Source organism: Phycodurus eques, chromosome 8, assembly GCF_024500275.1.
Source record: "Phycodurus eques isolate BA_2022a chromosome 8, UOR_Pequ_1.1, whole genome shotgun sequence".
Taxonomy (NCBI): domain Eukaryota; kingdom Metazoa; phylum Chordata; class Actinopteri; order Syngnathiformes; family Syngnathidae; genus Phycodurus; species Phycodurus eques.
Window position 1 is genome coordinate 25,314,751 of NC_084532.1, and position 17,141 is coordinate 25,331,891.

General features: G+C 41.8%; 1 protein-coding gene across 7 annotated transcripts; it reads right to left on the reverse strand.

Annotated features, from left to right (window-relative positions):
• Positions 1 to 400: 400 nt before the first annotated feature.
• Positions 401 to 16,602, reverse strand: exoc1 (exocyst complex component 1). Of its 7 annotated transcripts, none has more exons than XM_061684297.1 (20): positions 16,542 to 16,602; positions 15,558 to 15,689; positions 15,298 to 15,428; positions 14,858 to 15,017; positions 14,624 to 14,641; positions 12,803 to 12,990; positions 12,004 to 12,231; positions 10,580 to 10,712; positions 10,390 to 10,499; positions 8,307 to 8,456; positions 7,955 to 8,063; positions 6,192 to 6,236; positions 5,651 to 5,814; positions 5,453 to 5,566; positions 4,896 to 4,975; positions 4,546 to 4,774; positions 2,095 to 2,278; positions 1,814 to 2,013; positions 1,552 to 1,746; positions 401 to 975 (listed from the first exon to the last, which is right to left on the reverse strand). In XM_061684297.1, the coding sequence occupies exons 2-20, from the start codon at positions 15,679 to 15,681 to the stop codon at positions 823 to 825; spliced, it is 2,715 nt and encodes a 904-aa protein (XP_061540281.1). In that variant the 5' UTR covers positions 15,682 to 15,689; positions 16,542 to 16,602; the 3' UTR covers positions 401 to 822. The 7 variants fall into 7 exon arrangements, with proteins under 7 accessions (XP_061540281.1, XP_061540279.1, XP_061540282.1 ...); XM_061684295.1 differs by having other exon boundaries at positions 5,651 to 5,835; XM_061684298.1 differs by lacking the exon at positions 14,624 to 14,641.
• Between the last annotated feature and the right edge of the window lie 539 nt (positions 16,603 to 17,141).

Genomic DNA, 17,141 nt, shown 5'->3' on the forward strand with positions numbered 1-17,141 from the left:
AATCTGCCAAGGTCCGTCACCATCAGTCGTGCTGCTTGATGTAATATGAACTCCACAGTTTTAGCAAATGGGACATTTCCATCAGGACTGATGATTTGTGCACATTAATACATTAAATAATCATCATCTCCAAGCGAGTGTATATTTGATCTTTCTTAGCATTTTTTGTCATGTATTGATTCTGAACTAATCCAGATGATTTATGTGACACAGTTGAGGGCCTTTATATTGCAGTTTTGTTTTGTAGTGATGGTTTCTATACATGTGCAACGTGATAGTGGTGGTATGAAGAGGAAGATTAACTACGGGATGTCCCCCCTGACAACCCAGGTACCAAATGTAAGAGTTAAGAAAAATATATATCTAAAAAAAAAAAAATAGGAGAAATACATTTTGGTGACTGCAATTTTATTAAGAACATGGTGCAAAGAAATAGAATGAAGGACCCAGTGTTTCGCACGTCTACCTTGCAGTTCTGAAGTTCAAAGTTTGAATCTCAGGTCCGGCCTTGCTGTGTGGGATTTGCATGCTGTGCTCACATGGGCTTTCTCCGAGTCCACCAGCCAAAAACGTGGTTGTTAGGTTCATTGAAGATTTTAAATGGTCCATAGGTCTTGTTTGTCGATATGTGCTCTACGATTAACTGACGACCAATCCAGGGTGAACCCCAACTGTTACAGTCAGATGGCATAACCTCCAGTTCACTAATCCCTAAATGAAGACAAGCGCTGTAGAAAATGGATGGACGAATGAATTAACCTTTTTTGTTTTGTTTTGCACTTTTATCCAGAGTATGTCACTAGGGAGTCGTTGTCAGCAGGGCTAATGGGACTGAGCGATGCTGGAGAAATACTCCAGCATGTCCTGAATGGTAAACTCCATGGTGATTCCAGAGCCGGGGTAACATCTGCCGATCAAGTCTTCAAAGTGTTTGTACTGCCGGATGAACTCGTCTTGCGTGGAGTGCCACACCACCTGGGGGCGGTGTATACGAGGGAGGATGTGTTTAGAAAGCAAACCAAACAGAAGTCACGTAAAAGTGAATTTATTTGTTCCAAGCTCAAAAGATTCTTAGTACTTGATAATGACATTGTGTCTTGCAATTTTAATGAGCATGTTTTATTTTAATCAAAAATTGTTAAAATAGTTCAATTAGCGTTTAGCGTTTGCTTCAATTTGCAATGTGTAATTCACTTTATTTTGTGTTACTTTTACTGTAAACTTCAAATAGGAGTCTCAATAAACAGCTTGAAGCAAGCACATATTGATTCTTTTTCAAGAACTGCTCGCAAAAACTCTTTAATTTCTATACACAAATACTTTTAAACATTTTGTTACGGTATTTTTTTTAAATAAAGTACAATATTATAGAGTGCTATTTTAACAATTAAAAACACATTGTAAGCTAATGAGTTGTTTTATTTGGGAAGTTGGATCGGATTAATGGCATTGCCATTTATTTCAATAGAGAAAGATGATTTGAGAACGAATCACACTCATATCACTACCGTATTAATAACTCAAAATTCTACTACAGTATTAATATCTGACCTGTAGCAGGCTTTCCTCTTCACACAAGTGTTTGTCCACCTTCTTGTAGAGGTTGTCCAGTCCCTTCTTGACCTCTTTTCCGGGGTACTCTTTGATGACCTTTCGGAGCTCCTGCTTGTTGAATGCCAGCTGATAGCTCACCTCCTCCTCGCGGACCCCCTGGGCCACCCGGGCTTCCACGCCCTCGAAGAAATGCTGCAACAGGGCCATGATGATCCATTTGCTATGTTAATCACGTGAACATGGTGTTATATGGGCTTACGTTGAGCTTTTCCAGAGGCTGGCCCAGAGAGTTGATGACGTAGGACTGCAGGTGGTCCGTGTATTTGTGCTTGGCCTCGCGCCTCTCCGCATCCAGGCAGGAGATCTTCAGCCCTGAAAGTGTGGAGAAGATGTGGTGGAAGTTCTCCATCATCACCACGTCCCGCGGCGTCTTCTGACTCTCGTTGGCCACTTTCTCCACTGAAAAAGACGAGGGGCTCGTCAGAGCCTTGGCTCCGTGTAAAAAACAAACAAAAAAAATACACGAGTCAGCATTCTTACCGTTCATGAAAACGGCTCTGATGAGCTTGACGTAAGCTTTGTCGAGGTTTCCGCGACGTTCCGCGTTTCGGAAGATGGTCTCGGCCAGCTCGGCAAACTCTTCAAAGCCGGTGACGAAAGGCAGGATGCCAACTTTACTCTTCTTGGAAATTTTCACTTCCTCCATCTGTCTGATCTGGCCAGACTGTGAGGAGGAAAGACACAGCCTATTATTAGATGGACTGGATAAAATAGATATAAAAATTCTACACACCCCTGTTCAAATTCCAGGTTTTTATGATCCAGGAAAATGAGCCTGGAGAAATGATTTCTAAACTTATAACCTGTACAACTCATTTGATTTAAAAAAAAATCTTATAGATTGAATATACATAAACAAAGGAGATGTGGTTGCAGAAGTGTGCACACTCTCTTCTAATTGGAGGTGTGGTCGTGTTCAGAATTAACCAGTCACATTGAAACTCGTGTTAAATGGGAGTCAGCACACACCTGCCACCATTTAAAGTGCCTCTGATTAACCCCAAATAAAGTGCTGATGTTCTAGTAGGCTTTTCCTGATATATGTTTTCTTTCACTCCTCCTTGACTAAGGCGCCAGTTCTAGCTGAAGAAAAGCAGTTTTCTGGTAATGAGCTGTTGTGTTTGCACCAAAAATACCTTTTAGAATTTGGGCCAAAAAATGTAACCTTTGTTTCTATATTTTGCTAAAATACACTTGAAATCTCCCAAACGTACGTGGGAAAAATGTGTTATGGTCTGACGTAACCAACCACATCTGCAGTTTTAAGGCCAAAACCATATAAAAATGTAATCTAATCTAAGAATATTGCTTTGGCGCCCTCTGTGTGCCAATCAACTATGTTGAACTCAGGGGAAGAGCTTCACTTAGTCAGGCCGTTGTCTTGTCCTATTGGGAAAAGAAAATACTTTAGCACCATTTTGTGACATTTACAACCCCAATTCAACCCCAATTGAAGTTGGGACGTTGTGCTGAACATAAATAAAAACAGAATACAATGATTTGCAAATCATGTTCAACCTATATTTAATTGAATACACTACAAAGACAAGATAGTTAATGTTCAAACTGATAAACGTTATTGTTTTAAACAAATAATCATTAACTTGGAATTTTATGGCTGCAACACGTTCCAAAAAAGCTGGGACAGGTGGCAAAAAAGACTGAGAAAGTTGAGGAATGCTCATCAAACACCTGTTTGGAACATCCCACAGGTAAACAGGCTACTTGGGAACAGGTGGGTGCCATGATTGGGTATAAAAGGAGCTTCCCTGAATTGCTCAGTCATTCACAAGCAAAGGTGGGGTGAGGTTCACCTCTTTGTGAACAAGTGCGTGAGAAAATAGTCCTCAATGTTCCTCAACGTACAATTGCAAGCAATTTAGTGATTTCATCATCTGCGATCCATAATATCATCAAAAGGTTCAGAGAATCTGGAGAAATCACTGCTTGTAAGCGGCAAGGCCGAAAACCAACACTGAATGCCCGTGACCTTCGATCCCTCGGGCGGCACTGCATCAAAAACCGACATCAATGTGTAAAGGATATCACCACATGGGCTCAGGAACACTACAGAAAACCAATGTCAGTAAATACAGTTGGGCGCTACATCCGTAAGTGCAACTGGAAACTCGACTATGCAAAGCCAAAAAATGCTGCCAGCTTCTCTGGGCCCGAGCTCATCTAAGATGGACTGATGCAAAGTGGAAAAGTGTTGTGTGGTCCGACAGGTCCATATTTCAAATTGTTTCAAATTGTTTTGAGAAATTGTGGACGTCGTGTCCTCTGGGCCAAAGAGGAAAAGAACCATCCGGACTGTTATGGACGCAAAGTTCAAAAGCCAGCATCTGTGGTGGTATGGGGCTGCGTTAGTGCCAATGGCATGGGTAACTTACACATCTGTGAAGGCACCATTAATGCTGAAAGGTACATACAGGTTTTGGAGAAACATATGCTGCCATCCAACCAACGTCTTCTTATTTCAGCAAGACAATGCCAAACCACATTCTGCACGTTACAACAGTGTGGCTTCGTAGTAAAAGAGTGCGGGTGCTGGACTAGCCTGCCTGCAGTCCAGACCTGTCTCCCATTGAAAACGTGTGGCGCATTATGAAGCGTAAAATACGACAACGGAGAGTAGTAGTGTATTTAATTAAATATAGGTTGAACATGATTTGCAAATCATTGTATTCTGTTTGTATTTATGTTTAACACAACGTCCCAACTGTATTGGAATTGGGGTTGTAAATGCAATTGCAAATCTTTTTAGTGGCTGACAAAATGTTGCACATTTTCGCTATTTGTGGCAAAGCTTGGACTTTGTCACTGTAGTATGTATGTTAATATACATAATATCCAATCTTGAATGAAGATTCAATATCAGGAGTGGGCACAAGCATACCCATAGCCATGAGAATAATACACATGACTCACAATGCATTTGTCAAAGTTTCTCTTGACGGTGACCAGCACGTTTCCCAGCGTGGTGCTGAGGAAGGAGGCCGGGTCCACATTCTCGGCTGTCCACACGTGGTGGCTCATCTTCACCAGCATGTACAGCGAGTGGAAGCTGTCGATCTTGTCGCCCAGAGCAATGAGGCTGTTGAGCTCCGTCTCGATGCTCTGGAAGACTTTGTTCATCATCAGCCGCACCATGTCTTTGCTTTGAAGGTGAGGAAGATGGCGGTGGGGGGGGGGGACGACGACGACGACAACAACAACAAAAATGAGGAAATGTGTGAGGATGGTTGACTTTCGCCATCTATGTTAATTTGAGCACTCACTCTGACGACAAGGAGTGTCTGTGTTCCGCCTGGGGAGGCATTCTTGACGGCAAGCTGCCATTCGCCTCCTCCGCTTCAGGCTGACAAAGCAGCGGAAATAAAACATGAAAACTCTTGCCAGACATTACGGACGCTTTTGAGGGATAAAAGCATGTCAGCGTCTGTTATTGCTTCGCAAGTTTATGTTTTCTGGAAAGGAGAAGGAACATGAGTGCATCGTTGGATAACCAAGAGACGCTATGCCGTGTTTTAAAAATGGTAACACGGGTGATAAACAGCCTACATTATTGTTTTAATGTGTGGCAAACAAACAAGACACATTTTCATAACATAGTCGACTGGATTTTTGCATTGCAGTCCAATTACGATATAATTCCAGTGTATTTTCTGTTCCAAAAGTGGAAGTTGGTAAATTAGTTTGTAAACCCTTGGAACCACTTGCCAAAACTTTCATAAAGTTGTCTACAACTGGTGACTGAGAGGCAGATGTACTAACCACTAGTCGAGCGTGCTGTCCACAGGCCCGTTAAATTCCGAGCAATTGTAATTGAAGTCACCTGAGCTAGAGGAGGAAAGACGGTCGGTTGCTGCTGCAGCTTGAAGAACTTGCTGATGAAGTCTTGTTCCGCGAGGCACAGGGGTTCCAGCTCACTGAGGACCTGCTCGAAAATCTGCAAACATCCACTCCGTTTCATGAACACACGCACAGACTTCATTTTCGTTAACCTTCATCCGACCTTCTCTGCCGGGGATACCTTGTCAAACTTGGTGCGGTCGGCCACGTCCAGGTCGGAGGCCGACATGTTGCCCATGTCCAGCAGTGAGGACGACTGCGAGCGCCGGCTGTTGGAGCCCTGCACGCTCAGCTTGTTGAGGCTGGACGTGGAGCCCGCCAGCTTTCCGGAGCTGCCGTGAAGGCCTGATTTCAACATGGACGTGTCTAAGTGAGATTACACAAATACACACACATACACACCAGGAAACACACGCACACACATAGGGGGAGAGGCAAATGAGGATGGGCACACAAACACATACAGTACACGGTCACACTCACAGACGTAAACAACAACACATTTACAGACACACATGGGACACACAACAGACAGGGATACACAAGCAGGGACCAGCACACACAAGCCTATCTAGGTCAGTAGACTATATGATGATGTGTTGTTGTAACATAAGCATGAAATAAGCTTCACTCAATACTGAGGTTGTTTTCAGGGCAGTTACATGGAAAGCATTGCAGTAGGAAAGCAGGGTGGGGAGGTTGTCTCCTCCTGTCTCACTTACTTTCCGTTTCCTGCTTGAGCGCGCTCTCTTTCCGCGGAAGCGTGGCTGCGGGCCAGTTAGAAAGGGCGAGCATCAAAGACACAGAGAGGTTAGGCTTAGTAACATGCAAGCACGGGTGTTAAGACAGGCCACTTGGCGTAAGCTGACACGCACTGCACTGGACAAACCTCCTCACTGCTGCTTTCAACAGAAAAGCTAACACAGAATGCAGAAAGCAGATTTGGCCGTCGAGAGATATGAAACGGGTGAACAAGTCGAGAAAGTGAAAGGCATCACTATCACCACAGCTGATGAGAAGCAGTGCTTTCCACACGTTTTAAGCTTGTGTTGATAAAAGTCGAACCCAAGTCTTCGCAGCGTAAGGATTCAGGTGTAAAGGTGTTAAATAGCTCATTTGGTTATGTTATGTAATATAGAGTTGAAACCAGAAATTTACATACACTATATAAAAAGATTTTTTTTTTCTCCCTGTCTGACATGAAATCAGAATTAACGTCCCTGTTTTAGGTCATTTAGAATTCCCAAAATCTTTTCTATTTGCTAAATGCCAGAATGATGAGAGAATTTTTCAACGCTTTTTTCAACATCAGAAATGTACATACAATAAGATTGCCTTTAAATTTTGGGGGGGGGGGGGGGGGGGGGGGAGAAACCAAGACGATGATGTCATGTCTTTCGAAAGCTTCTGACAGCTTTATTGACAACATCTGAGTTAATTACAGACACAAATGTTGATGTATTTGAAGGCACACCTGAAACACCCTGTTTCTTTGTGTACCATCACGGGAAAGTAAAAAAATAAAAATAAAAAAATACAAATCTGCCAAGATATCAGCAAGAGAATCATGGACTTGCACAAATCTGGCTCATCCTTGGGTGGAATTTCGAAATGCCGGAAAGTGCCACGTTCATCTGTTCAAACAATTATATGCAAGTATAAACATCATCATACAGATCAGAAAAGATACTCTTGATTGGATGTCAGACAATGGAAAAAAAAAAAGTGTATGTGTCTTTCTAAATAGTGTACGTAAACTTCTGGTTTCAACTGTAAACGACGACAGTGGGACCGCTCAAGATGAACACACCTAATGTAGTACATACAAATCCCATAAAGCTTCAGCATATCTTTGTGAGACTTCAGCTCATTGAGCATTTCAAGGATTAACAAAGAGGTGTCTTTTGTTTTTTCTGGATTTTTTTGTGGTGCCACAAAATGTGTCCAATTACCATGTCCGACAACAGGAAAATGAAACTCTCCTGGCTGCTTAGTACAATGTGGCTATCTTGAAATGATCATGAGAATTCGGGATAATAAACATCTAATTAGGGCGAATCACCAAGTAGGAGTTCATCAAAGAATGAGCCCTGGAATTCACCCAAAATAGCTGCTACAAACCAAAATGGTTGACTTGCTGTTCAATTTCTGGTAAGGCCCATCCTTTTTTGTCCACTCAATTTCATGTTGGTTTTCAATTGGTGGAACTGGTTTCAGGGGCTATTTTGTATTATTTCTTTCCAACTTTCCAGGGGGCATTATAACCGAGTGAGAATTGACTGATTCGAACCAAAACAGCCAACTTTGAAATAAGATTGGTTTCATCCCGATACCTGAATAGCCGCCTAAACTGCACCCAAAGCTAATGTGGGATCATCTGGTTTAAACACTTAAATAACGTAACTGGGCTCAGGTTAAGTACAGGAGACATTTTAAAAAGCCACATTGCAAACTCAGTCGCAAGACTAAGAATCCGACTCCTTACCAAACTTGCCCTTCGCCTCCTTGCTCGTTCCCGCCATCTTGATTTTGGCAATCTCAAAGAAGTCTTTGATTTCTCGTTCATACAGTCGGCTCATGTAGTCAACATAGGTCTGGACACAGGGAGGGGGGGGAAATAGTTTTCTGTTCTATTATTATGTCGTTGAATACGAACAATGCAAGCGTGTTCAGGTGTGCCTTCAAATACATCAACAGGTGTGTCTGTAATTAACTCAGATGATGTCAATAAACCTATCAGAAGCTTTCGAAAGACATTACTAAGTAATTCAACAAGCTCAAGAAGGACTCTTGCGCCAGTGAGGGGTGAGTCGTCACATCATGGTAAGAGCACTGACCCTTGACAGGCCCTCGTACTTCTCCCGGTGGGTGACCTTCAGCCAGTCCATGAGCTTGGCGTAGCGCAGCAGATCCCGGTGGAGGGGACTGTGCTTGGGCAGGGTCAGCTCCATGGTGTGCTGGGACAAGGTGGAGCTCTGGTCGTGGCCCTAGACGGCACAAACAGGAACATTAGGACAGTAACAAATAACTGACTGACTGACTCACAACACACACACACACTCTTGGAAGGCACATACAGACAAACAACCATTCACCCCTATGGACAATTTGTAGTCTTCAATTACGCTAACATGCATGTTTTAGGCATATGAAGGGAGAACCTGGGAGAGGAGAGTCAGAGTCGCCGATGCACTTTTCAGCCATGTACTCAACGCCAAGGAACAGTAAAACACACAAACCCCAATCACTCAGTAGCTGCTGTCGACCACAGCTCACACCAAGACACTCACACACACCGCCGTCACATACCCCGTCTCTTTAAGGCACATGCATGTACACATACACTACAATAGACAGTATTTTCTACATATTTTATGCCGGCAATTTATTTTTTGTGTTCAAATACTTTTGCAATGAAGTGAAAATGTGTGTTTTAATGTGTTCAAAGCCTGTGGAAGGGCTAAAACATTTTTTTTTTTTCTTTTAAAACGTTTTTGTTAAGTCTTTATATCACAGCTTTTCACTTATTATGGGTGGGTCTGGAATGTATCCCCACAGTACGAGTATGCTAAATAACTGACATACGCACACCACTTATAAGGTATTTTCCATCAGAAACCATTACTACTGTTATTTGCACTTCTCTTGTGTTATGCATGTTGGTTGTACTGAAACACATGCAGAATTGTTAAGGTGAACGTGAGTCCTTCAGTGACAAAAATAACACCGCGTTAGCACCAAGACACTCCATGAGGGCCTCTCCATTTTTGAGCCGAGGGGCCGTTAGGTGGTGGTTAGAGACAAATCCCATGCACACCTTGTCTGTAAGGAGGGGTAGTTCTGCGGATGAGGTGAGGCTACTCACTGGAAGTGACAGACAGGAAGACCTATACAAGTGAGGGATGGTCATTTTGAAGTGACTGAAGTGGTTGAACTGACGGAGACAGAGAGAGCAGAGCGGGACGATTGAAAGTGAGAAACACTGACAATCAATAAGAGGATACGGGGGTGAGGGAGGAAGGAAATGAGGAGCTCTAGGAAATCGAGTCAGAAGAGCCAAACAGGAAGTCCACGTTGGGGCAGAGCCAGAACTCTTGAGTTGGTTGCTCATTTTTGTTACTTACTGTACCTTTTGTTAAATGCACTCATTGGTCACTTTATGAGGTAGACTAGGTAGATTGGCTATCCACCAATCTAGAGCAGCTTCTGCAGTTAAGGCAAACAATAAGGGTAAACATTGTCGAAAATTGACTTTTTAACTGCTCGTGTACAAATAACGAGGGCTCAGAAGTAATTATGTAATTACAAAACTCAAAAAATATTTAATAAATCTGCCTATTTCCCAAGATATTTCTATGAGTGAGCCATACAGCTCTGTTACTGACGTAACAATGCGGCTAATTTACATAATACCCCCCCTCCTCCTAATTTCTCTGCCCATGACTTGGAAATTAAGATGGGTGAAGATCCAGAGGCACTTTCAAGCAACGGCCAAACTACGCTGTATCATGCAGAAACAACCACATTCCCAATGGGTGTGACACCCCCTACCATTGCACAAAAAAAAGAAAAAAAACCTCTTAATTTAAGGAAAATGGCAATCAGTAATATTTGAATTAATAAAAACTTATAGTAATAACAATTAAATAGAGTGTAAAGAATTAAAGTTTGTGGCTCATGAATAATTGATTGCAGCCCCTCCCGGTGTGTGTGACATGGCCACCGGAGACAGTATAACACATGCATGCAGACAAACGAAGCAGAGTGAGGGGTAGTTTGATGAAAGCATGTCACACACGTTATTAAGACATTTGGGAACCACTTTTGAATTATGAAAAAAAAAAAAGGCATAATGGGCTCCTTTAACAAAATGACTAACACAGGAGTTGCTCACACTGCACAGCAACAACATGGCATTACCTGGTGCACAAACACGTTGTTGAGATGATTGGTGAGTCGGCGCGCAAACGTATCCCTCAGCTCGGTGAACAGGTGCTGCTGCTGCTTCATGGCCATCAGCTTGTCGTGGCCTACGCGGGGAAAAAAATGGACGTCACTCGAAGACGTCTTTTATCATTTGGGTGGCGAGCAAAAATTTTTTTTTAAATACCTGGAAAGAGGGCCACATTCATGCACTGCAAAAGGGCTTCGGCGGCGTTGATGCAAGCCTCGATGCCTTTAGGAGAGGTCAGGTCTCCGTCTTGTAGGGCTCTGATGTGGCCCTTGGACAAGTCCATGTTGTGCTATGCGGGGACACATGACACGGTCGCTAGGCAACAGGTGGCGGTGCTGAAATTAGCAGCAATTCCATGAGGATATCCACAGTCTTTCAAAATAATTTAATCAAAGCATGTTTCAGGTTTCCTTTGGCAAGGCCTTGTTTACTGGCCTAAACACTACAGAAGCACTGAATTACATTTACAACCTCAATTGTAATGGTGCCTTGAAATACAACAAAAATAGCACATAAATACTATACTTTATAAAGACAAACAAATAGAATTACACAGTTTTTGTCACACTTTCTACTTTAATTGTGTTGCTCATTCTAGTGTGCATGTCTTGGCCACTTGGGAGCAGTAAAAGACAGACGGATATACTGTTCAACGAGACGTCTCATCTCCCAACATTTCATCAGTACGGCACTAATATTTGTCGTTTTTCGCAAAGAATTACAAATATATGCATGTGGGTATTGTTATATGGTCTGTCTACATGTGTTCTAGCAACGTTTGTGTTCAGATATACGTTGCTTAAAGGGTAACAACACAGCCACATAAATGCTAATTGGTAGCCTGTATGTCTTTAGAGTTTCCCATTGTATGTTAGCATTCAAGTAGTGGAGGGCATATAGTTGCTTAGTTTTTAGTTTGACAGTCACCCAATAAACAGCTTGAAGCCTCTTTTTTGAAGAATATTTACTTATTATGCCTGCCAAACTGCCGCTTGTTGTGAAGTGAGTTGGGTCATGTGCCACCATACAGCGCTTGTTTCTCAAGGTTAAGCAAAAAGCCTTCCGATCGACAGGTTGTATCTCAGAAACCTGTGAGCTGGGTCACTCGCATCTCAAGGCACCACTGTATGTATTCTATGAAACTTTAATAATTCATTCCCAAGAATTCATTCTCTTCATTTCATCGTGTTTCTCTTGGCTGCACTCTTTCCGATACATGTATGTGGATGTTAAGATTTTTTTGTCCAATCATATGTCAGGCTCGTCGTGTTGCCATGTCAATCTAATTTGCCCAAAGCCTTCAGAATCAGTAGTGCTGGCTGATGCAATTGAAACGATATTGGCAACGGGACTGTTTCTTTGACCGACAACGTCAGCATTTTTCCATCCTCTGATGGGTTGGTCTGAGCGAAACTTGCTACAGCCAACTTGGACTAGCAAAACATAGTTTCCAGTTACCATATCCACTGCCCGCACCCGCCCTTAGCCAATCACTCTCAACTGTAACATGGCTAAGTTTCATACTCCGAATAAACCCTTTAAAAATACACGCCAAGGTCATCTGTGTATTTGTTCCTCACCACGAGGAACTGGATCTCGTCCAGCAGCTTGCCGTTATTGGTGTTGCTGATCTGGATGAGGCGGTTGCTCTGCGAGATTTGGTCCATCTGGTCCTTGACGCTCTGCAGCATCTCCTCGTAGCTGCTCAGCTTGCCCTCGATGGTGTCCACCTCGCCCAGCGCCTCGTCCAGCAGCTGCATCAGGATGTTGACCTGCTTCTCCGACGCCATGATGGACTGGATGTTGGCCTTAAAAATTTAATAAATGTGAAATAATAAAATACAAATATTTCAAAATATAAAGTAATGCTCAAAAACATTGGCACCCCATGGGTCCCGATGTTTTCAGCCATAACTGTATTGTCTATTACATATATTTACCTCCCCAAAAAATCCTTCTTTCGTTATTCTGGCATTTAGCAAATAGAAATAATTTTGGTAATCTAATTGACCTAAAATAGGAGAAGATTAGTTTGATTTTGTGTCACACAGTCAGGTAAAAAACCATGTTCTTTTTTTTTTTTATACAGTCACACTCAAAAACATTGGCTACATTTAGCCATAACGTAACTGTCTATTAGATATATTCTAAAAACATATATTTCATTATTCTGGTATTTAGCAAGTAGAAATAATTTTGTTAATCCTAATTGACCTAAAACAGGAAAAGTTGAGTCTGATTTTATGTCAATCAGGAAAAGAAAGCATTAGGTTTCTTTTTATAGAGTCATGGCTAAAAACATTGGCAACTCAGGAAGAACTGCTTGCACCTTGAGCTAAAATGCTTTTAGTGTCTGTTTGACATTATTGTTCCACTCACCCCATCTAGCACTTGCAGCTCCCTGGAGAGCTGCTCGGCAAAGGCCTCGGCGTTGGATATGGCGTACTCGCACACCTCCATCATGCCCTCGATGTCCTGCTCCTCGCGGGTGCTCAGCTCTTGGTAGTCATCCAGAGCGTCCTCGTCCCCGCCGGCGACACTCTGGCTCTCACCACTTGGCACCGACTCTATTGACAAAATTAAAATAAAAAATAAAAAATAAACACAGAAAGGGACAAGAACAGGCAAAACATGAGCAAATATTAAGCTCTGCTCAAAACACAATGTGGCACATTTTACTGACAGGTGAAGACATTCAGTGACAGGGAATGGACATTTCCATACACTGATCTCATGAAAAGTTCCGTTTCAGAATGATAACATGATACAAATGTACTCATTTACCACCAGTTAGTCATTGACCAGCAGTTATGAGCATCCAGCACAAGTATGAGGTCATACGTACAATACCCCCCACAAAAAAAATATCTCTTATCTATGACGGAGTATTAGGGCCACCCTACTGGATTAAAGTAATAATCTTACAATAATAAAGTTGTATATTTTCAACAAACGATATCCTTTGTTTACTTCTCTCATAGTACGACTTTATTCTCTTAATATTACGACTTTAATTTTAAAAATCTATCACTAAATTTATTAAACCTTCTCAAAAATATACAACTTTAATCTCATAATATTGTGACTTCAATATAAAACATTTATTTTTCCTGTCTTTCTCTAAAAAATATACAGCTTATTAACTGAATATTACAACCCAAATAATAGAGAAAAAGTTTTTATCGCACAAATATACACATCTTCTCTCATAAAGTTTTTTTTCCCCTCAAAAATAACTAATTTCGGCCGCTCTGTATCCGGGATCTCGTTCTTTCGGTCACGACCCACAGCTCATGACCATAGGTGAGGGTAGGAACGAAGATCGACCGGTAAATTGAGAGCTTCGCCTTTCGGCTTAGCTCCTTCTTTACCACAACGGACCGATACAAAGTCCGCATCACTGCAGACGCTGCACCGATCCGTCTGTCGATCTCCCGTTCCATTCTTCCCTCACTCGTGAACAAGATCCCAAGATACTTGAACTCCTCCACTTGGGGCAGGATCTCATCCCCGACCTGGAGAGGGCATGCCACCCTTTTCCGACTGAGGACCATGGTCTCAGATTTGGAGGTGCTGATTCTCATCCCAGCCGCTTCACACTCGGCTGCGAACTGCTCCAGTGAGAGTTGGAGCTCACGGCTTGTTCCTTAAATGTTGAAAATGTTATTTATTTTCTTTAAAACATATTTTTTTAAACAATTCAAAATATGCACAATTTTCTAAAAAATATACATAATTTGTCCAAAAAAATCAACAACTTTATTCTTGTAATATTATGACTTTAATCTAAAAAATATACAACTTTATTGTAATATTACAAGTTTAATTTCGAAAATATACAACTTGGTACTGTAACTTTTTTTTTCTTCTTCTTCATTGTGGCCTCAATACTACTTTGTACAGCTAAAATTGTTCCTATGGTCCGCTAAACTAAAAACAAAAACAAAAACAAAAAAACATGGACACCAGATTTTTGGTTCAATTAGGTAAGGGGAGAATAAACAAACACAAATGGAAAATAAAGGAGTATAACAACATGGTCCGGACGTGTATAATGAGTTATGGCACCACTATCTTAATTTGGTGGCACGTTTATGCGGGTGAAAGTCTAATAATGGTGATTGGTGATGTCGTGAAGAGTAATGGAGAGGAATTCGAGGATGGAAGGGGGGGCGGTGGGGGGAGTTAAGTCCTACCAACCTTCCGCTTTAGGAAGTTCTGGCCAGAGAAAGTTTAAGAGAGAAAGAAGAATTTTAACACAGAGAGCCGTACTAGAAAGCAAAAAATACAGAGAAAAAGGGTTGAATAGTCAGTTTACAAACATGCTTCAAATAAACACAGATGCACGCAAGTGACGTCTAATTTCAACATATAAGAGAAGCAAATGAGAGAGAGAGAGAGAGAGAGAGACAGGGGAGTGGCAAGTTAACGCACCTTCCAGCAGCTGAGAACTGACATTGACAAACTCCACCTTCTTCCTCAGGTAGCGCTGGTTCAGTTTCCAAAGGCACGAGATAAACGAGTTCTTCTCAGCCGTGCTGCTGGCCACCCAGCGGTAGACCTTCTCAAAGTGAAGGTCAAACTCTGGGTTCTCCTGAAGCACACAAAGCAAAGGTGTCAACTCATTCAATGCCTTGGACGTTTATAGTGGTCAACTGGAATCCAACCGTTTACCGCCACCGGCGTAGATATACGTCAAGAGCGTTTTTCAACTGGTGGTCTGGAAGCGGGTCTACATTTCTCCATAATATCTTCTTGAATTTTGTTTTAAAACTAGTTTCACTTGACATTCATTGTACTCTACCTGCTACATTGTTTAATATTACCCAAAAATGTGTTATGTGGTGCAGCCTCAAGCGTGTCACTTCCCCGACCTTGCTCGCATCTTTGGCGTCCACTTCGGTCAGATCGCGGAGCTCCCACGTCAGTTGTCGTTTGTAAAAGTCTCCTTTGTCAGATTTTTTCACTTTGACCACTTTGACCTGCACGGGCCGCTCGGTGGTGACTGGAAGAACAACAACAACAACAAAGTGGATTCCATTAGCAACTTCCACCCATTCTGCTCTTAGTTTACACAGTGGAATGTGATGAACAACAACAACAACAAAAATGTTTGTTGTCACACGCTACGTACCCGTGGCGCACAAGAAGCAGTTTTTCTTCTTCTTCCCCGCCTTGCAGACGTTGACGATGCCCAGCAGACGCTCGTCATTGGGCGTGAAGATGTCCCTCTGGAGGGCGTGCTTGATGGCCGTCATGGCGGATGCTGTAAAACACATTCATTATTCATGGCTGAACAAAGACTACACGTACAAACCCGACCCACCATTCCCAAATTCACCTACTTGAAAAAACGTGCTGTAGAACATTATTAAAATTATTTTCAAGAGCCACAGTAAACGATGCACTTTCAACCATTTATTGAACGGAACAGGCAATCACACACAAAAAACAAAAACAAAATAAGAATTCAAAGGGAGCTGCCGTAGGAACGACTCACATCCAGACGCTCACACTTAACTACCCAACTGGGCTCGTACATAAATGACACTTTAAAAAATGTTTTGTTTCTTTCTATTCCCTTTTATTGTGTTTTAATACTATACAGCGGTGTATTAAAATCAAGACGATTGTTTTTTTTTTGTAGGGCTGTAATTAATTCTAATGGTGAAAATTGATTTGATATAAGGGTAAGGTACTGCATTATACTTTAAGACAGTGTATTTAACAGCACTCATCATCAGTAGCATCAAGTTAAAATCAATAAATAAAAAAAGACATAATTTTTACAAGTGTCCACGCCTCCAGAGGACTTCAGAAGCAACTGAGACAATTTATTTCGTGACTGACAACGCGTTTATGAGCTGCAAAAATTTTAATATTAAAGCTCTTCTTGTGAACGACAGCGGTGAAGACATTGCTGCTCATGACGACACCCGCACTGGCTCAAGCTAATGCTAGCCGGAACGCGCTAACGACATCCGTCAAAACGATAACATAATACGATAATATGATAATACGTTGAGAGCGAGAGCAACACTGCGTTAATAAGATGCTTCGGTCTCGAATGGAGGTCTAAATCCAGAGGTAAATGGAGGACATAAAAGAAAGTCCTTACCTTTTTGGGGTTGACAGAGGCCACCACAGCCGTCCGTCAACTAAGCCCCGCCCCCACTCACTTCCGGGTTTCAGATCTACGTCACCTGATTACAGCGGCCGATATTTACGCATGCGCACTACAGGACGGTCCTGCGACCCATTGTATACATTGAGACGAAAATCCAGACATAAAAGACATTTTAGGAGAGAATATATGATAATTTTTTTCATTCATAAAACGTGTCAATCATTCAGTCTACGTGGGAGACTTAGTTATTGTAAAATCAACTAAAATACTTAACTATTAACACTCTAGATGAAATAGAATATATAAAATAAAATACAATATAAAATATACACTCCATATAATACGGGTTCAATTTTAGCATGAAAATACAGCCAAAAGTGAAAATAGTGCCATAAGCCTATCTCATATATTGCATAATAGAATTAGAATTAAAATTTTATTTTCATTGCACAGTGGTATTTTTTTCCTTGGCTCACGGGTCAATAGCAATGTTTTTATCAAATGCTGCCAGGGATATATTTATTTGATTATGAATCAGTAATTAATATAAGGCCTATTGGGTTATAGCACTAGATGAGAGGGTCAAATCAT